The sequence below is a fragment of the Cyberlindnera jadinii genome (genome assembly GCF_001661405.1).
Source record: "Cyberlindnera jadinii NRRL Y-1542 unplaced genomic scaffold CYBJAscaffold_28, whole genome shotgun sequence".
NCBI lineage: Eukaryota > Fungi > Ascomycota > Saccharomycetes > Phaffomycetales > Wickerhamomycetaceae > Williopsis > Williopsis jadinii.
In genome coordinates this window covers 17,382-36,279 of record NW_017963679.1, presented here as the reverse complement: position 1 = coordinate 36,279, position 18,898 = coordinate 17,382, and the positions used below count along the sequence as shown (strand labels likewise).

General features: G+C 45.2%; 10 protein-coding genes across 10 annotated transcripts; 4 read left to right on the top strand and 6 right to left on the bottom strand.

The window, feature by feature from the left end:
• Positions 1–18: 18 nt before the first annotated feature.
• Positions 19–690, bottom strand: CYBJADRAFT_175826 (WW domain-containing protein; the record flags this gene model as incomplete). Its single annotated transcript, XM_020216743.1, has 1 exon — positions 19–690. The coding sequence occupies one exon, from the start codon at positions 688–690 to the stop codon at positions 19–21; it is 672 nt and encodes a 223-aa protein (XP_020067748.1).
• An 828-nt stretch (positions 691–1,518) lies between these two features.
• On the bottom strand, positions 1,519–2,229 carry WWM1 (Wwm1p; the record flags this gene model as incomplete). The annotated part of the gene is made up of 2 exons (XM_020213897.1): positions 1,519–2,110; positions 2,168–2,229. The coding sequence occupies 2 exons, from the start codon at positions 2,227–2,229 to the stop codon at positions 1,519–1,521; spliced, it is 654 nt and encodes a 217-aa protein (XP_020067747.1).
• Positions 2,230–2,636: 407 nt separating this feature from the next.
• Positions 2,637–3,575, bottom strand: RPP0 (60S ribosomal protein uL10; the record flags this gene model as incomplete). Its single annotated transcript, XM_020213896.1, has 1 exon — positions 2,637–3,575. The coding sequence occupies one exon, from the start codon at positions 3,573–3,575 to the stop codon at positions 2,637–2,639; it is 939 nt and encodes a 312-aa protein (XP_020067746.1).
• Positions 3,576–5,348: 1,773 nt separating this feature from the next.
• CYBJADRAFT_170016 (uncharacterized protein) lies at positions 5,349–6,053 on the bottom strand. Its single transcript, XM_020216030.1, has one exon. It carries the CDS (start codon positions 5,918–5,920, stop codon positions 5,585–5,587), a length of 336 nt encoding a protein of 111 aa, XP_020067745.1. The 5' UTR covers positions 5,921–6,053; the 3' UTR covers positions 5,349–5,584.
• Positions 6,054–7,662: 1,609 nt separating this feature from the next.
• Positions 7,663–8,274, top strand: RPL15B (60S ribosomal protein eL15; the record flags this gene model as incomplete). Its single annotated transcript, XM_020213091.1, has 1 exon — positions 7,663–8,274. The coding sequence occupies one exon, from the start codon at positions 7,663–7,665 to the stop codon at positions 8,272–8,274; it is 612 nt and encodes a 203-aa protein (XP_020067744.1).
• Positions 8,275–8,931: 657 nt separating this feature from the next.
• ADE17 (bifunctional phosphoribosylaminoimidazolecarboxamide formyltransferase/IMP cyclohydrolase ADE17) lies at positions 8,932–10,701 on the top strand (the record flags this gene model as incomplete). Its single annotated transcript, XM_020213089.1, has 1 exon — positions 8,932–10,701. The coding sequence occupies one exon, from the start codon at positions 8,932–8,934 to the stop codon at positions 10,699–10,701; it is 1,770 nt and encodes a 589-aa protein (XP_020067743.1).
• Positions 10,702–11,481: 780 nt separating this feature from the next.
• Positions 11,482–12,470, top strand: BMT6 (25S rRNA (uracil2843-N3)-methyltransferase; the record flags this gene model as incomplete). Its single annotated transcript, XM_020216029.1, has 1 exon — positions 11,482–12,470. The coding sequence occupies one exon, from the start codon at positions 11,485–11,487 to the stop codon at positions 12,457–12,459; it is 975 nt and encodes a 324-aa protein (XP_020067742.1). The 3' UTR covers positions 12,460–12,470.
• Positions 12,471–12,481: 11 nt separating this feature from the next.
• On the bottom strand, positions 12,482–13,140 carry CYBJADRAFT_192563 (60S ribosomal protein eL22; the record flags this gene model as incomplete). Its single annotated transcript, XM_020217450.1, has 2 exons — positions 12,482–12,962; positions 13,129–13,140. 2 exons carry the CDS (start codon positions 13,138–13,140, stop codon positions 12,618–12,620), a joined length of 357 nt encoding a protein of 118 aa, XP_020067741.1. The 3' UTR covers positions 12,482–12,617.
• A 441-nt stretch (positions 13,141–13,581) lies between these two features.
• On the top strand, positions 13,582–16,571 carry MIL1 (Mil1p; the record flags this gene model as incomplete). The annotated part of the gene is made up of 2 exons (XM_020213469.1): positions 13,582–14,621; positions 14,700–16,571. Exons 1-2 carry the CDS (start codon positions 13,593–13,595, stop codon positions 16,569–16,571), a joined length of 2,901 nt encoding a protein of 966 aa, XP_020067740.1. The 5' UTR covers positions 13,582–13,592.
• Positions 16,572–16,821: 250 nt separating this feature from the next.
• On the bottom strand, positions 16,822–18,871 carry FRS1 (phenylalanine--tRNA ligase subunit beta). Its single transcript, XM_020216028.1, has one exon. The coding sequence runs from the start codon at positions 18,700–18,702 to the stop codon at positions 16,924–16,926; it is 1,779 nt and encodes a 592-aa protein (XP_020067739.1). The 5' UTR covers positions 18,703–18,871; the 3' UTR covers positions 16,822–16,923.
• Positions 18,872–18,898: the final 27 nt, after the last annotated feature.

Below are 18,898 nucleotides of genomic sequence, written 5' to 3'. Positions count from 1 at the left end.
GCAGTGTTCATTAAATCATTAGTTCTTCAATCTTTGAGCTTCATAATCGTGCATTTCCATCGTAAAATGTCTCTTGAACTCTTCGACGTCCTGATCTATCTCTGTACTGGAGCGATTCTGAGCGCTCTGGTTCGGGGAAGATGCAGCACTCGACTTGTTTGGTATACGTGGACTTGGACATTTTTTCGGTATAGCTAGTAGCCTTGGGGATATCGTTCTCTTCAGGCTGCACGACCTGAAGAGTTTACGGTGTTCACCAGAGTTGGACTGACTAGGAACTTCATCCAGTGGAGATAGAACTTCGTCTGGATGGTCAAATTGTGATTCGTTAGTCTTGGTGTTGACATAGTAGTACTCAGATAGAGTAGGATCGTACCTAATCTCCCAATCTGGTGAGTTCACCACGGGTTTTGCCGTGACACTAGACCCCGTTGTTTGTAGATCTGTGTCTATTGTCAATTTGGATCTCCTAGAACTACCAAGACTGGAAGACGTCATCATAGCGGTACTGGACACTCGTGAGCCCATGGAACCCATCGAGCCCGTGGAGCTCATCCGTCTTGAACATAGGCTGTTTGCTGGTTTGGAGTTCGTGCTGGACGATGTGCCTCCCGTGCTGCTGGACCGCACCTTTAAATTTGACTTGTCACTGGATCCCTTAAGTGAGAACTTTGCCAAAATCTGCGGCATTGCTTCTAACGTCTCGTGAGGTGGAGATCAAAACAAAGTGGTATATATGTCTCGTATGCGTACTGCTATGGATTCGAGCCGCTAAAAACGGGTAATGAATAAAAACCCCAGAACAGAATACACCACGCCTCCGCTGTAACAAGTTGGAAAGCGATGTATAAAAAACCCCTCGACTGTTAAACAGGAAATACTTGAAGGATAAACAAATATAACAAACAAACAAAATAAGAGCTTGAAACAAATTTTTCTAGTTTATTCTCTTGTTCTTTATGTGCTTTTGTGGTGCAGTTCAAGGCAGAAATTTCTGTTAAAATTATATGCTTCGATCGGTATTTGGTTTGTTGCAAAATACAAAGACTCACATGCAGAAAGGCCAATTGCGCAGGGTGGAAAGAAAACTGCTAAATCCCGATTGCCGAGTTCCGTCTTCTTTCTTCGCCATGCAGCCGACAACCGGCCGTCCCTTCAGAAAGCAAAGAAATCATTTCTTGTTTGGTGTTGTTGTTTTTTCTGGCTTCTCCGAGCCGATCCCTTAATTCCGAGAAGGGCTGGGCTTTCAGTTGTCCAGGTCATTAGTAATAGGACCCGATGGCAATGGAGGCAAATAGATCTCGAGGAAATTCTGGATGGTTTTCGGTTCTACGAGAGTTATGTGGGGAGCAGGAAGGGACCGTTACTGCGGAAATAGATGGGAAGAAAACGGGTACAAAAAAGGATTCTAATCCGCCGGTAAACGCGCGCCCGTTAGATCATAAAGCACCAAAAACCAGTATATTTGGCATTGATAAATACACGCCGATGGCGATGATAACGAAGCGCCATGAGCTTCTAAAAGTCGAAATCACCACCACCACCAAAGTCGCCTCCACCAAAGTCGTCTCCACCGTAGTAGTCGTCCCCGTAGTTGTTGACCACAACGTCCGGTTGCATGGCAGAAGATAAGAGCATACCACCAAGCAAACCAGCACCTGCACCGGCGGCAACACCTCCAAGCCCGCCCATCCTGGAGCGGTTATGTTGTTGTTGTTGTTGTTGCTGGTAGTAAACTGGTTGCTGTTGGTATTGTTGAGGGTATCCTTGCTGGTATCCCTGTGGTGGGTAGCCCTGTTGATAGCCATGTTGAGGGTATCCTTGTTGGTAGCCCTGTTGAGGGTATCCTTGTTGATAGCCCTGGTTGTATCCACCTTGGTTGGACTGGCCATTTCGCTGTTGGCCGCGTCCCTGTGATGAAGAATATGGGCCTGATCCGCCGCTGGTGGACTTGCCCTTGCTATCGCCTTTATTATTGGCCTTCTCATCAGAAGCGCTGTACGGTGGAAGTCCCATACCATCCTTCTCGTCGCCTGGGAACGTGGTGCCAGCAGGTGGTTCCCACTGAGACTTCTTCGTCTTCAAATCAACATAAAACCACGTTTGATACCTTCATCTGCTGGTTAGTACGATTACTCCACCTCATTTGCCCGCAATCAGAACTCACTGTTCGTCGAAAACGGCCTTCCAACCCTGTGGTACTATTGGCTCTTGGTCTCTAGACGACATGTGTGTGTGCGTGTTTCTTTCCTGTGTATAGAAACTTGGTCTTTCTCTGAGTGTCTAATTCAACCGAAAGCAACCGGTGTATCACTTCTCAATTGGAACAAATCAAAGGCCACACACCCTGCGAAAGGTCAAACGTGAGAATTGGATCGTGCCTGCTGACCCTTTTTTTATAAAACACCCACCGCACACAGGAGACAAAGTCGTGGCAGAATAACAACCACACGCTCCAGGCTGAGCTTAGGGGAACGCTCCGCCTAACTGTGGCCCCGCCTGGTGTGTTTCCGCCTGAGTGTGGGCCCGGGCCAATCTGCCCTTACAGTTTTTCTTACAGCAGGCCTGGGCGTACTACAGGGTGATAAGTAGAGATGGAAGTATTGGTTTATCATTAGAGAAATGAAACGTTACGTTTAATCGAACAAACCGAAACCCATGTCATCATCGGATTCCTCCTCTTCCTCAGCAGCAGCCTCAGCTGGAGCAGCCTCAGCAGAGCCGGAAGCAGCAGCAGCAACTGGAGCAGCAGAAGCGTACTTGTCTGGGTTCTCGATTCTGTCAGCCAACTCCTCAATCTCTGGGAAGATGAACTTAGAAGCGATGGCAACAGCCAACAAGTCCTTGTAAGAGTTGACAACGGAGTGACCAACAGATGGCAAGGTTGGGTAGTTGATAGCCAAGGAGACAGAAGCGATGGTGTTGATGGCAGAGACAAAGTGGCTGACCAACTCATCATCGGTGATATCCAAGATAGAAGCTGGGAAGACTTGACCATCATCGTAGACTTGAACAATAGTCAAACCGTAGGTGAATGGAGAAATCTTCAACAAGTTCAAAAGAGAAGCCTCAGATGGACCAACCTTGTTACCAGCCTCAACAACCTTAACGTCGGAGGTAATTTCAATGGTACCTCTGGCAATCTTGGATGGCAAACCAACAGCTTGGAAGAAAGAGGTCTTGGATGGATCCAAACCAGTGTTTTGAGCTGGAACCCAGACATCATCTGGAGCAATGGCACCGGCACGAGCTGGAGCGGCAACTCTGTTAGACAAGATAGCCTCTCTGATCTCTGGCAAGTTGTCGTTGGTGAAGATGAAACCAACGTTACCTCTGATGAATGGCAACAACTTCTCGAACTCTGGCAAGTCAGACAAGAAACCACGGATAGCACGTCTGATCATGGTGTTCTTACCCATAAGGACAACGGCCTTACCTCTCAAGGACTTTCTAACCTCGTGCAATTGTTGGGAAGAGACATTGTCAACACCAACAACGAAGATAGACTTGTACTCTTCGAGCAACTCTCTCAACTTGGTAAAGTACTCAGCTTTTTTTTCACGAACGCCTCCCATTTCGACTTGTACTGTAGAACGGATTTTTCAAGGATAATGATCAAGAGAAACGTTCAGAGGTGTGTTGTATTGAAATTGGTGATGTTGATTTTTTTTTCACCAGCGTAGCTGGGTGCCCAACCGCTCGCGTCGATTCAGGAATAAAACCCGTACACCCAAAAGGGACTGCGGTTTTTTTTTTCATTTTTCAATAAAGTGGTGTGCGGATGTATATGCTAATTTGGCTCTGAGAGACCATTGGAGAATGCCCTGACGGAACTTGGAAAGATATTGAGGATGTATATTCGGTGGTAATAGATGCAACGTTCGTAGATCTTCTTCATCACCCTTGCTTGATGGGATATTTGATGTAGAACTTTAGCTTAGAGAGTTTAATATAAAGTAAACCTAAGTGGTAAGTCACGACAGTTGGACTGTTGTTCTGTATATTATCTCAGTCTACACAGACATGAAGGCTCCGAGCTTAGATACATCCAATGGAAAAGCACACTAATTGATTAATAATTTTCGTCTTTCTCTGTTGTAAATCAAAGGTCTGATATATCATGCGAAAGCAATCAAATTCTGTGCATCATTTCAATGAATTTGCTCGATGTGGAGTACACGGATGTTGACAATATAAGTTCAAAACTGATAAATTACACACAGTACAGCTTTCCCATTGATTTACAATTACGTCAAGCTATGGAAGCCCCAGAGGAACACAGCTGACCACGTTACGAATAGATTAGGATATCTAATCTTAAAAAAAACTAATCCAGCTAATTCATCGTAACCAGCCACTATAAACGGCGCTCGGTTCCTGAGTGTTTACTTTTTTCCCAATGCGGTAATGAAATGATTTGGATCAGAAGTTTAATTTCCATCGCTCGAGACAACCAGAGAACTTGGAAACTGTATCCATTCAAAGAATACTTGATGAGAAACATTGTTCTTGGGCTCATTGGAATCCTTGGGATCTTGTTGTCTTGTTAGTAGTTTTAAACCACTATCTACCCCAATTTTCAGATAATTAGAGCGTTGAATGCACACCCGCTTTTATTAGAAGTATCAAGTTGAAGGCATCGACAATCGGATCAGACATTTAATTAATGAACCAACCACCTCGCGTTTTAGCCGTGCGCAATAATGCCAAAGAATCTGATCCAAAAACCATATTTAGAACATTGGTAAGAAATGATTCAACTATAAAAGAGGGTCAATTCCACCGTCAAAGTAGTCAACTTGAGTAACCTTTGTATCATCATCGCACTAGACCTTTCCACAAGTTCCAGTACCAGATTCAATTGATCTCCATCATCTCTTAACAACGTTTTATCACATACACAACACACAATGACTACTGCTATCTCTTCTTCCAACTTGGTCCCAATTAAGGCTGTCGTTTACGATTCCAACGTTACATCCAACACTACAAACAGTTCTTCAAGTAGTTCCTCTTCTGGTGCTGTCACATTGAACTTGAGCTGGAAGGCCGGTGTTGCCATTGGTGCTCTTGTTGCTTCCCCATTCCTCTTGGGTCTTTAAAACATTTGGAATGTAATCTATATGGGTTTTCGTGCTTTTCGTTTTTCGGTATATAGTTGGGTTTCTATAATTTATTTCATTTTTTAGTTAAGATACAATCATTTAGGCGTAGTTGGTGGTTCGTGGTGCATATTATCAACAGTCTTGTTCATCATTTGGATAGGTAGGCCTGCTTTATCAAAATAGAATGAGAAGTACTCGATGAGTTAGTGCTTAGTTGGTGATTAACTCTCTACAAACGAGAGACTCGAAAATGGTTAGATAATCTTATGACTCGTATGATTGAAGAGTTCAAGCTGAGTGGAGTATTATTTCATGGTAGCTTTGTAATCTATACAATGCTTTGTCTTGGGTATCATTTCACTATATAATGTGAGTCCAATGTTGTGTGTCGGTTGATGTCTGTGTGTGAATCCGATGACAACTGGCTGCGTAGCATAAATGTTCGACTTGAGCGGCCTTCCTAGTGCTACAACGGGTATTCAGAGCAGCGCTGGAAGCAGCAATATCAAAGGAACCAAAGCCATCGTTTTCCAGCTAACACCTTTGATGTCTTTATGCCCATTTGGCATCGCTCCTGATGTCTGTCTCTCGTACGACACTGAAGTCGCTGTTGAGTTAGCTGGAGTTGAAATTTCGGTGGAGCTACTATCCTGTCTCCATGTAGACAAGTCAGTCACCTGTGAAAGATCTGTGTAGAAGCTCGATGACACGGAAGATAACTGTGATGAGGGCAAAATCACTGTGGGAAGAGCCGAGAGTGTAGCGAGTTGCGTGTCTGTTGCAAGTGCGACCGAGCTATCTGTGATTAAACTCATAATGAAGCTATGTATAACAATAATGACAGTGGATAAATGTTCAAATTACTCCACCTAACCTTTTTTTTGAAAGAAAATCCCCTTTGTTTGTGTGATCCTTGTCACAATGTAGCGTTAATTTGATGAAAGTCGCTCCGTAGGTTGAAGGCTCATTTATCAACAGTCGAAGTAAACCGTTCCTTATAAATAAATTCGGTACCTTAAAGGCCAAGGCTTTCAGCACATGCAAGTGTAAACAAATGATCGGCGTTGATGAAATCCAGTGTAGTTTCAAATTCTACATTACCCTGGTAACCATTTCTTCTTTCTTTTTGACGCCCCTTGTTTTCATTTGGATATGCGTACGCGTTCCTACGTTACAACTCTGTAACTAGAGCATCTCCTTTAAACCTTGTAAGCTTTTGTAAGCCCAGCCCATCTTCAGAATATTTTGTTTGCTCAGTGGCTGGAATACCGCACCAGTTGATTTACGAAAACATTATGAGATCATTCCTCTTTGAAATCAAGGATGCACATGTGTGTTTGTACTGGCTGTTGGGATAGCTACAGCCGGTATGTACCTGTAAAAGGAACTCCGTTGTCCGTACTACATCGTTGCAATCATGGGCTGGTTCGCAGCCTATGTCGTGACTCAAATACTCATCGTCACCTGTTCTATGGAAAGAGTCCAGGTTATAGGTGATGTTATATGATAACTCCACATCCCACGATACTATAAGGCAAATCCATCTGCCGTTGTACTGAAACTTTTTGGTGACAAATCCGTCGTTTCTTGTAACGCTTAAGGTTATCCAGCTGCGGCATTAAGTGTGAATTTCATCATGAAACCCAAAGTACAGAACACAGTGACATAGATGATGGTGTTCGACATGAGAACTCAAGGTGCGCCGTCAAAGACTGTTGTCTAGTCGCTTGAACGTTTCACCCGGTGATCGAAGGCCAGACCTTCGCTGGTATGACATCTCTATGTGTCGCTTCTACCTAATTATTGCTGAAAGGTTTCGAATGGAAACGACCAAGTGTTTGACACGCTCTTCCGAGGATCACGGTGCAAGATATGCAGGAACACACACGCAATTTCGTCATTGAAGGCGGATCAACAGCCAAATTAGATCAACACCTAACGCATCGTGCTGTTGGTGGTGGTAGTACCCTGTTGCACCTACAAAGGCACGCTTACTGATCATGTGCCGTGTTTTGTGAGTCAATCTTCGCCCCCCCCCCAACCGTGTTTGCTTAGTGTGTGTGCCTTTCTCAGCAGAGCACCTCAACCGTCTGCGTATACATGTCATGTTGAAACCACAAGAGGATGCAACTACCTACATCTCTTAATCCATTGCCACGTCAAAAACACAGAACATACCATGGAAATATCTGCAAATACTCAGGGATATTCAAATATGATGTTATGGTACTGAACCATAACAGATCTTTCACGCGTGGATCGCTACGTAATGATCCACGGTATGTTGTTGAGTTGCTGCTTTACCTATGGCGGAGTCTGAACCCGCCGATGATATCCCGAAAAAATTGCGCCGAAGCACGCATTAGGGCTCCATTCACGTGACTTACTAAAATTAAAAGCCCTAAATCTTTTTGAAAACCTTGTGTGTGGTCCCGACCAAAGAGGCATCCAAGCACACAGCACCCAAAAATTTTTCAACGAAAACATCTTCCTTGAAGTAACACACCTAGCGTAGTTCCTCGAACATCTCGTTACACATACTAACAGACAGATAACAATGGGTGCCTACAAGTACTTGGAAGAATTGCAAAGAAAGAAACAATCTGACGTCAACAGATTCTTGTTCAGAGTCAGAGTTTGGGAATACCGTCAAAAGAACGTTATTCACCGTGCTTCCAGACCATCCCGTCCAGACAAGGCTAGACGTTTGGGTTACAAGGCCAAGCAAGGTTTCGTTATCTACCGTGTCAGAGTTAGAAGAGGTAACAGAAAGAGACCTGTTCCAAAGGGTGCTACTTACGGTAAGCCAACCAACCAAGGTGTTTCTCAATTGAAGTACCAGAAGTCCTTGCGTACCACCGCTGAGGAGCGTGTTGGCCGTCGTGCTGCTAACTTGAGAGTCTTGAACTCCTACTGGGTTAACCAAGACTCCACCTACAAGTACTTCGAGGTTATCCTCGTTGACCCACAACACAAGGCCATCAGACGTGATGCCAGATACAACTGGATCGCTAAGCCAGTCCACAAGCACCGTGAGGCTCGTGGTCTCACCGCTGCCGGTAAGAAGTCCAGAGGTCTCAACAAGGGTCACAGATACAACAACACCAAGGCTGGTCGTCGTCACACCTGGAAGAAGCAAAACACTTTGTCCTTGTGGAGATACCGTTAAGGTCCTTCTTAGCGGCTGCGTGGACTTGGTGTCTGGGTTTCTTTCCAGGCTCGAGGGCTCTGTATGCCATCAGCTAACCTGGAACACTGTGTAAATTTAGCACCGAACAATGTCCATCCATCTCTAATATCCCGTTATGTAGCACCAGCATAGGCCAGCATACTCCATTCCCAATTTCCTCCATTATAAAGAGCCTTCGGTCCCATTGTTGAGGCCCTCTATCCCGAGTCAACCAGAAACGAGGGTAACCTTTCCCCGGATCTCCGCCCACAGTTTCCCAACTTTTCCTGCCGCCGCCCCTGGCGCTTTTGACCCGTGCAAAAAGTGAAAATTATTCGCACAAATTGGCTGAGAAATTGAGAGAGCGAACAGGCTGCCCGTAACTTTTTTTTTCTACTGCACTTTTTAATAAATTTTTACTGGATCTTTTTCCTTCTTTGTTCTCCTTCCAATTTTGCCTGGTTCTTCTTCTTCTTCTTCTTCTCCATCTTCTTCTTCGTTGAGCTTGAATCAATTGAAACAACTGGTGGTTTTTACTCATCGTGATCTGTTTTCTTTTTGGTTGTGCTAAGAAGGCTAAGTTAATTTCCCCCGTTGTTACTGTGGTTATAATTTGACTCTGCTTTTGTGATTGCCAGAGTAACAGACATAATAACAATGGCTTACACCAAGACTGCTATTCTCTCTGTCTACGACAAGACAGGACTGTTGGACCTTGCTAAGGGACTTGTCGAGAACAATGTGCGTATCCTGGCCTCCGGTGGTACCGCGAAGATGGTGAGAGAGGCTGGGTTCCCAGTTGATGACGTTTCCTCCATCACACATGCTCCAGAGATGCTCGGAGGACGTGTTAAGACGTTGCACCCAGCTGTTCACGGTGGTATCCTTGCCAGAAACTTGGATTCTGACGAGAAGGACTTGAAGGAACAGAACATTGAGAAGGTTGACTTTGTCGTGTGTAACTTGTACCCATTCAAGGAGACCATCTCCAAGATCTCCGTCACCATTGACGAGGCTGTCGAGGAGATCGACATTGGTGGTGTCACTCTTTTGAGAGCTGCTGCTAAGAACCACGCCAGAGTGACGATCTTGTCCGACCCAAATGATTACGCAGAGTTCCTCCAGGAGTTGAAGGGTGGTGAAATCTCTCAAGACCTGAAGAACAAGTTCGCCCTCAAGGCTTTCGAACACACTGCTGACTACGACGCTGCGATCTCTGATTTCTTCAGAAAGCAATACTCTGAGGGCAAGTCTCAATTGCCATTGCGTTACGGTGCCAATCCACATCAGAAACCAGCCCAAGCTTTTGTTCAACAAGGTGAGTTGCCATTCAAGGTGCTGAGTGGTTCTCCAGGTTATATCAACTTGTTGGATGCCTTGAACTCATGGCCTTTGGTTAAGGAGCTTTCTGCCTCTTTGAACTTGCCAGCTGCTGCATCCTTCAAGCACGTTTCTCCAGCTGGTGCTGCTGTTGGTTTGCCTTTAACTGCTGCTGAGAAGAAGTTGTACTTTGTCCAAGACATTGAGAACTTGTCTCCATTGGCCAACGCCTACGCAAGAGCCAGAGGTGCCGACAGAATGTCCTCCTTCGGTGACTGGATCGCCCTTTCTAACATTGTCGATTTGCCAACTGCCCAAATCATCTCCAAGGAGGTGTCTGATGGTGTCATTGCTCCAGGTTTCGAGCCAGAGGCTTTGGAACTCTTGAAGAAGAAGAAGGGTGGAAAGTACTGCGTCCTTCAAATCGACCCTAACTACACCCCAGACTCCATCGAGTCCAGACAAGTGTACGGTATCACTCTTCAACAGAAGAGAAACGATGCCATCATCAACAAGTCTACTTTCAAGGAGATCGTCTCCAAGAACAAGGACCTTACAGAGCAAGCTGTCATTGACTTGACCGTTGCCACCATTGCATTGAAGTACACCCAATCCAACTCTGTCTGTTACGCTAAGAACGGTATGGTTATCGGTTTGGGTGCTGGTCAACAATCCAGAATCCACTGTACCAGATTGGCTGGTGACAAGGCTGACAACTGGTGGTTGAGACAACACCCAAGAGTGTTGGGATTCGAGTGGGCCAAGGGTGTCAAGAGACCAGACAAGTCCAACGCCATTGACTTGTTCGTCACTGGTCAAATCCCAACCTCTGAACCAGAAAAGTCTGAGTTCGAGTCCAAGTTTGCTACTGTCCCAACCCCATTCACTGCTGAAGAGAAGGCAGAATGGCTTGGTAAGTTGAACAACGTTGCACTGTCCTCTGATGCCTTCTTCCCATTCCCAGATAACGTCTACAGAGCTGCAAGATCTGGTGTCAAGTACGTTGCTGCGCCATCTGGTTCCGTTCAAGATTCTGCTGTCTTTGCCGCAGCTGATTCTTTCGAGATGGTTTACGTTGAGAACCCAATCCGCTTGTTCCACCACTAAAAGCATTCTCTCATTCTCTCTCTATATCTAATGGTTTGTTCCTGTTACGATCTTCGCTCGTCGGGTTGGTTTTATATATCAAAGTTATAAAAGACAAAAAAAATTAATCTTTCTCAACTCGTAGGGCTCTATAGCTATATAACCAAACTATACACGTAAAGTAAATTGTAGATGTATGCAACATGGTTTTACCCAAGTGATCAGCGGTCCAAAGGACCTACACAGCGTTCAGGAATATGTTGCTGTGAGGTGACAAAAGTGGTTGAACTCGATTATACAAAACGCCGTAAAACACTTCGTATAAGAGCTCGAAACCGACCTCACTCTCTCTACAACCTGTCGACGGGGCTGCCCTGTCTCATTACTCCGAAGAATACTTGTACTTAGATCGAATTGCACCGAAAGAGTCGCTCAAAACTCCCTTGCGGGAGGACCAACCCTTCGATACAACCATGTTGATCAGACAATAAGACTTGCCTCTCAAGTGCGCCGAACTGCCACAGAACGTTGAACTACAACATCACACGGATAACACACAAGGCATTTAATCCGGATCCATTGAGTCGTTCCATGACACAGGTTGCTGTTAGAAAGAAAAGAGGGAAAAGAAGAAGAAGAGAAATTTTTCAGCAGTGAAAAACTTCCTTTATACGCCGGGCGAGGGCAGCACACCCGGACACCAAGCTCATCGCTGCTGGAAAACTTTTGGGTATTATATATACTCTCGGTTCTATGGGTTTAGGGCTTTTCCTCCTCCTGTTCAGCTCCATTGGTAGGTTTGTGATGAGTAGAAGACAACTGAGGTACCAGGAGAGGCACGTGGATGAGGAGGAGGATGAGATAGAGGTGGGCTCTAACAAGGAGATGAGTGCGATTCCTCCTGTGTCGAAGCACACACTTCCTGCGAACGATGAGCTCAGGTTGTTCCAGCAGTCGTTCAAGTATCTGTTTGACTCGCCTAGTTTGGAGACGTTCATCCAGACGGTGAAGGGTGATTTGTTCAACAGAGATTATATCAAGGCCTTTGGCGATGATGACAGGAGAATGGCGTACTGTGTGAGATGGACGCCTTCCAGGTCTCTTGCCTATGGATCCTTGTTTGCTTCTCTTGCGGAGGTTAGAACCGTTATCACGTCAGAGAACTCCAACATCCTGGTGATAGGTGGTGGTGCATGTGGTGAGTTGGTTGCACTGGGGTCGATCTATACCCAGCATCAGAGTTTGAAGGCGTTGAACGAGACGCCTGATTCGATCAACATCAAGCTCGTTGACATTGCCGATTGGACAAAGATCGTTGGCAAGATTGTTTCAGAGGTTAAGAAAAACTGGACCTATCAAAGCCCAGATGCTTTCAATGTGGACTTTATGAATGGAGATGTACTATCCTTGGAACCAAGTCTCTTGGGTCTTTCGTCCGTGGATCTTATAACTACAATGTTCACAACTAATGAGCTGTTTGCAGAGGACAGGGCCAAATCCCTCCGCTTTTTCCAATCTTTGAACAAAGAATGCCATTCAGGTTGTTTACTGCTGATCACTGAAAGTGCTGGGAGTTATAGCCATATAGAGGTTGGCAAGAAGAAGTTCCCAATTCAATTTCTCATAGACACAATACTGCTGGGCAAAGACCAAAAGAGTGGTGATTGGGACTTGATTAAACAAAGCGAGAGCTGTTGGTACAGATGTGACAAATCATTCGACTACCCACTCAAGTTGGAGAACATGAGGTTCTTCTTTAGACTATACAGAAAGAAGTAGTTAATCTACACATTATAAGATACTTCCAGAAACTCTAGATTATTTCATTAAAACACCATAAAACCCATGAAAGCAACATTAAAAAAGGAAACAGAAAGGTATGACATTGTAAAAATAAATGACTAGCGGGTAGTCATCAATCACTCAATGAAAACTTCTTACTCCTCGTCTTCCTCCTCGGCCTCAACAGAGTAGAAAGTCAACTTGTAAGTACCTTGCTTGATAGAGACGAATCTGATCCAGTCTCTGATCTGGTTCTTCTTCAAGTACTTCTTGGTCAAGTACTTCAAGTACTTACCAGAGAACTTGGTGGTGGAGACAACAGTGACAACGTTGTTGGACTCCTCAACGACAATGTCGTTACCCAAGTTACCGACAACACCCTCAACTTTGATCTTGTCGTTCAAGAACTTCACGTAGGAAGCTGGGTCAAAGACACCGTTCTCGGTTGGAGCGGAGACATCGACGGTGTACTTGTTGGCGGACTTAGCCTTCTTGTTGGTCTAATTGTGCGTTAGTTAGCCTACTGCTATTATGGTAACGAGGTGGAAAGCCATAAAATTCAGCAAAGCGTCAAAATAGAGAGCACTCGTCTCTCCAATTCTTTACTCAGATAAGTGGAAGCGTATTTTGCACAAGCATCATCTCATGGGAAAGGGGTTAACTTACGATTGGAGCCATTTCTGTTGTAGTGATATGTGTCTTGAAGAAGATGAAAGAAGGAAGAAGATGAAAGAGTGAAAGAAAAAAAAAAGAGTCGCTTGAAGAGAAGTGAAAAATTATTGCGTGCGTGTGTGGAAAGATGCTGCACGAACCAGCACGGCTTGGGCGAAAAAGGTGTCCCGAGTGGTGTCCGGATGATTTCGCTGCTTATGTAATCAGACACCCGGACACCACGTATGTGTGGGTGTCTGGGTGTCTGGGTGTCTGGGTGGTGTGAATCGTATGAAGGAACCGTCGTATGGAGAATGCCTTTGTTTACTTCTCCATTGTTGTTGATGTTCTGGCATTGCAAGTCGTCTCTCTGTTTGAAGTGTGCTTGCTGTTACGGGAGACTTTGCTGAGGGCATCTGCTGAGGAAAGAACGAGGTTGCTGAACGAGTGTATTGGTTGAAGCTGGGACAGCGAGCGTGATGGGCTCTATGTATAACGATGAAGGGATGGGTTCCACCGGCTCACAGCATGAGAACTGCGTGGAGTTCAACCTCGGTGGAGAATCCCCCCTGCCGTCTGTGTCGAACAGCCCGGTGAGCAGCCCGGTGAACAAGCTGAAGAATAACGAGAGCACTCTGTCCTTGGATGGTGACATTGCGAGAGACCTGTTCAAGAAGGAGAGGAATACACTGGTGCCTACTGTGCACTTGCCAGTACCCGTGGTGGATCCCAGTAAGAAGCACAAGGGTAAGAAGGGTAAGGAGAGCGCGCTTCCTATTCAGGAACAAGCTGAAGATGAAGATGGGTGGCAGGATATGGGGACTGCGAACGATGACGTTGTGTTTGGAGAGAAGGGTGAAGTTGTTGTGGATACACAGGATAATGAAGAAGTACACGCCTCTGCTGAGGCGTACGGGTACACGAGAATCGCTGCTGAAGAAGAGGCAAAGATGTACCACGAATCCGACAAGAAGACCAACTTCTTGTTCAAGGCATCTTCGCCGAAGAGGTCCGCAGCTGTTGTGCAAGACAGGAATGCTGAAAAGGATACAATCAATGGTGACGATGACGACGACGATGACGACGATGTTTCCAGTATAGATGAACTATACGACGTGCATAGAGAAGATCACACTGCAATTGATCAGCTGAAAACTACAAAGAAGCTACTTACAGATGCTGAAAAGCTGGCGTACTTGGGCCTGGTGAAACTGGTGATGAACGAAATGGCTACACAGCTAGCGACTTGGGGTGCGCTCAAGTACTGCCATTCTGCTAGATCGAAATTCGCCAAACGTATGATCACCGCACAGACCATGATGGGTACGTGGTCCAAAACGATGCTGGAAAGATTATATGCGCATTTGGATGTTTCAGAGGAAGAGGCCAAGATGCTCGACAACTTGGTGCGCCATGGCATTGAGCCACTTGATCTATCAAGATCGTTGAAAGGCACCTCATGGATAGATAATCCATCATATGTTAAGTCGTCTAAATCTCAAGAGAACGTCTTGGACAAGACCTTTGACGAAAACGATGACGGTGTTATACGGCCAGAGGACATCTCTGGCAACGACAAGTTGGAGATAAACGTCACCTGGACGGCTATCTGTGACCTGTTTCTTGTTCTCGTGGCAGACTCCATCTACGATGCAAGATCTCGTACTCTTCTGATCAACTTTGCCCGGTATTTAGACGTTGAACCAACTGATATCTACCAGTTTGAGAGAAGAATCACCGATGCCTTACAATTGGAAGATGCCTCTGACCAAGTCTGGGACGAGAAAGATATCCTAAAGGATAGACGTAGACGTCAGAGAAGGAAAAAGTACATGTACGTTGGTCTTGCCACTGTTGGTGGTTCGTTGGTTCTTGGGTTAAGTGCCGGGTTGTTGGCACCAGTTATCGGTGCTGGTTTCGCCGCTGGTTTGGCAACAATCGGTATATCTGGAACTAGTGGGTTCTTAGCCGGTGCAGGTGGTACTGCACTTGTTACTATCGGTGGTACAGCTATCGGTGCAAGAGTTGGTTCCTCTGGTATGCTAAAGAGAGTTGCTGATGTTAAAACTTTCGAGTTTGTTCCCCTACACAACAACAAGAGAACCAATTTGATCATTACAGTCTCTGGATGGATGAATTCGAAGGCTGATGATATCAGACTGCCGTTCTCGACTGTTGATCCTGTGATGGGAGATCTCTTTTCTCTGCTCTGGGACCCAGAGATTCTTCAGTCCACTGGCCAGACAATGACGATTCTTGCATCTGAAGCTCTCACTCAATCAATTCAACAAATCTTGGGTGTCACTGTGCTTATGGCCTTGATGAGTGCGATTCAAATCCCCATGATGCTTTCTAAACTCAGTTACCTCATCGATAATCCTTGGAACGTTTCGCTTGATAGAGCGTGGAAGGCTGGTCTGATTTTAGCCGATACTCTGGTCTCGAGAAATTTAGGTGTTCGTCCAGTGACACTGCTCGGGTTCTCCTTAGGCTCAAGAGTGATCTACTCGTGCCTACTGGAGCTGGCTAAAAGAGGTGCACATGGTCTTGTTGAAAACGTCCTACTCTTTGGTTCTCCAGTGGTTGGTTCTGACGAGCAATTGCTGCTAGCCAGATCAGTTGTCTCTGGTCGTTTTGTCAATGGGTATTCCAAGAAGGATTGGATCTTGGGTTATCTCTTCCGAGCCACCAGTGGTGGTCTTGGCCGTGTTATGGGTCTATCCCAAATTGAAAACATTGACGGTATCGAAAACTTTGACTGCACAACTTTTGTATCTGGGCATATGGGATATCGTACTTCCATGCCGAAACTTTTGAAAGAGCTCGGAATCGGTGTCTTGAAGGACGAGTTTGTTGAGATTGATGATCCAGATCCAGAAACTACTGAACGTCAGAGGAAATTGGTGTTGGAGTTCGATGAGATGAGGAAACAGATAGAAAAGGAACAAGCCACGGGTGGTCATAGTAAGAAGAAGGGTATATTCTCTAAATGGTTCAAACCAAAAACAAAGAAGGAATGGTGGCAAAGCTATATTGATGCCAAAATTCAAAGTGATGATAAGCTTGCTCAGGATTCTGACGGTGAAATGGATGTCGTTGACCAAATTGCCTATATACAGCGACATACTGAAGGTACTGTCAATGAAGAGGAGGATCTGGCTGAACGAGACGATTTGCAAGATGAGATTACTGCAGACTCTCTTTCTGTAACTAATCCTGCCAAACCTGAGCTGACTACAACTGAAACAGTCCATTCCAGAGAGAAGACCGAAACGGGAAAGTCTGAGCAGCACACTGCTACTACAAGCTCCAGTGAAGTAAATCTTCATGAGACAACCTCGACAGGTTCATCGAAAGTGCCTGACAACACTGATAAACCAAGATCAACTGCATTAGCCGACCTCGATGATGATGACTTTACGGGAACTTCTGAGAACATAACCATGACATTCGGATGAATTTAATATAACTTTGCATTCTTTGATGATGATACGCATGTGTAGGGTCCACCATTTGAAGTCTTGCACTGACTGTCATGACTGTGTGATTCCAGTGGGTCTTCAACGTTTGACATGAATGTCAGAACTGTTGATCAAACTGGGAATCATAAGTTGTAGTCGTTCCGTTTCAATTCAGTTGTATCTGGAGGTCAAGTTACACAATACATTCTTGGTGATGTCAACAACATCTCAAGATAATTGCTAGCGTTTCCTGCTTCCCATTGAATGGTGAAGATATACACCCAAGATCAAAAAAAAGTATATTTATTCAACTACATAAAGACGGTGGAAAGAGTCAAGCAGAGACCATCTAGAGGAAGATCTCAGCATTTATCTCCACTGCACTAGCAGCGTAAGGGATTTCAAACTGGTTCAGTACTTGTGGATGCAAGACACCAACAGAGCCGACAACCTTAGCATCCTCGCCGTTCTTATGTCTATAGAAGACTTTGGCACCTCTTCCTGGGAAATAAGTCTTATTCTCGACGTCTTCTTCAATCCAGTAGCCCTTTTCGGTGGATTTAGAAGGCTCAGGTAACCATGGAGTTCTCATTGTTTGCATAATCTTTCCCAATAAACCTTGAGCATGTTCAAAACCAGAGGTTTTACCAGCATGGACTGCTGCCCAATGTCTTTCGTTGAATGCCCTTCTCTCTAATGACTCATCTTTGAAGACGACATCGCCAGACTCAAACACCTTGATAGGTAAGGTGTGTTTTCTATTTTCTCTGATCGTCTTCAAGATACCTGGGATCAACGTAGTTCTAACAACTTGGTACTCTGCAGTCTTTGGGTTTGCCAATTTAACAGCTCTGGAATCGTCTGATTGGTTGAGGAATTTGAAACACTCATCATGGGAGCAGAGGGTCAATGGCATCACTTCCAACCAGCCTGACTGAGCAGATGCGTTTCTCAGGATATCAGACACTTTGTTGATTGGCAGTGGAGCACCACTCAGGTTTGAAGATGCAGCCATTGCACTCTTTGGCAAGTTGTTGTAGCCGTAACCAATGGCTGCGTCCTCCATGATATCAGCTTGGTGCAAGATATCAGGTCTTGTGATTGGGATTTGGACATCGAGCAAGTTTGCATCAGTCTTTGAAGGAGATGCAACAAGAGACATTTTCTTCAAAAGGGCAACAATCTCTGCTGGTGTCAGTTTCAGACCCAAGCAGCTGTTGATGTAATCAATCTCTGCTTGCATAACTCTTGGTGTCAAGTTTGGTGTGACTCTTGATTCGTTGTTATGCTTGGAGACAATCTCCACAGGCTCTATTGAGAATTGGTCTTCACAGTAGTGGGAGAACATGGCAACCAACTGGTTGACAACGATCTCAGCCTTGGTTTTGTCGGTGGCAGTGACCTCAATGAAGACGTTCTTGGTGTCCAAGGAGACTTTAGAGCGTTCAGAGTTGATAATTGGTGGTAAAGATGCAATGTTGTTCTTAGAATCCAAAATCACTGGTAACTTCGGGAAGTCTTCAATGATGTGAATGAATTTGCCCAAATGCTTGTCTTGTTTGTAAAATTCGACAAAGTCTTCACCTTTCACCTCTTTAGTCTGATTCAAAGGAATGAAGCTGATCTCATTCTTTGCGAGGAACTTGTAGGTAAAAGGAGGACTCAAAGCATCTAAATCGTGGGTACCCATGGCCACAAGGGTTCTATTACGACAGAGGTTCGAGTGGAGCTTGTCCTGGAGTGCCAAAAAGGAGTCGTAGGATCTCTGTGTGAACTTCACGTTTCTCAAGATGGCTGCTGCTGCATAGGGTCTACCTTGCAGGGTGGATTCATCAACAGTCAGGGACACGTTTGGAACCTGTGGAGACAATTTGTACTGAGGTTGTTCTCTTCTCCCCAAGAATTCGTTCAATGCCTGTGCAATACCTTCGATACAGAGCATATCGTATCTATTGGCAGGAATTTCAATCTTGTACTGAGGACGTTCACCAGTCTTGGAGCATTCTTCGGTGGTATCTTCGTCCAATTCAATACCAAATTCGAAACACAACTCGTCGAAATCCTTCGTGGTGTACTCCTTCCCCAACAGCTCGAACAGGTCGGCTTTGTCAACTGCAACGGTAGGCATCTTGTATGGTTAACTGGCTGTTCAGTGTTTTGATGAATGTGTTCTGCTTGTAAAAGCAGAGAAAAATTTTGGTCGACGACATTTGAGTTTTGAGAAATTTCAGTCACGTGTGACACACTAGCGGAATCACGTGCTGCGGCTCTGTGATAAGTCACGTGCCTGATTCCTGTTTAAAGGGGTGAGAAGAGGATTAAGC

Excerpts from the sequence above, each read along its gene's own strand:
- CYBJADRAFT_170016 (XM_020216030.1), bottom strand. The coding sequence starts at position 5,920 with ATGAGTTTAATCACAGATAGCTCGGTCGCACTTGCAACAGACACGCAA.
- FRS1 (XM_020216028.1), bottom strand. The coding sequence starts at position 18,702 with ATGCCTACCGTTGCAGTTGACAAAGCCGACCTGTTCGAGCTGTTGGGG.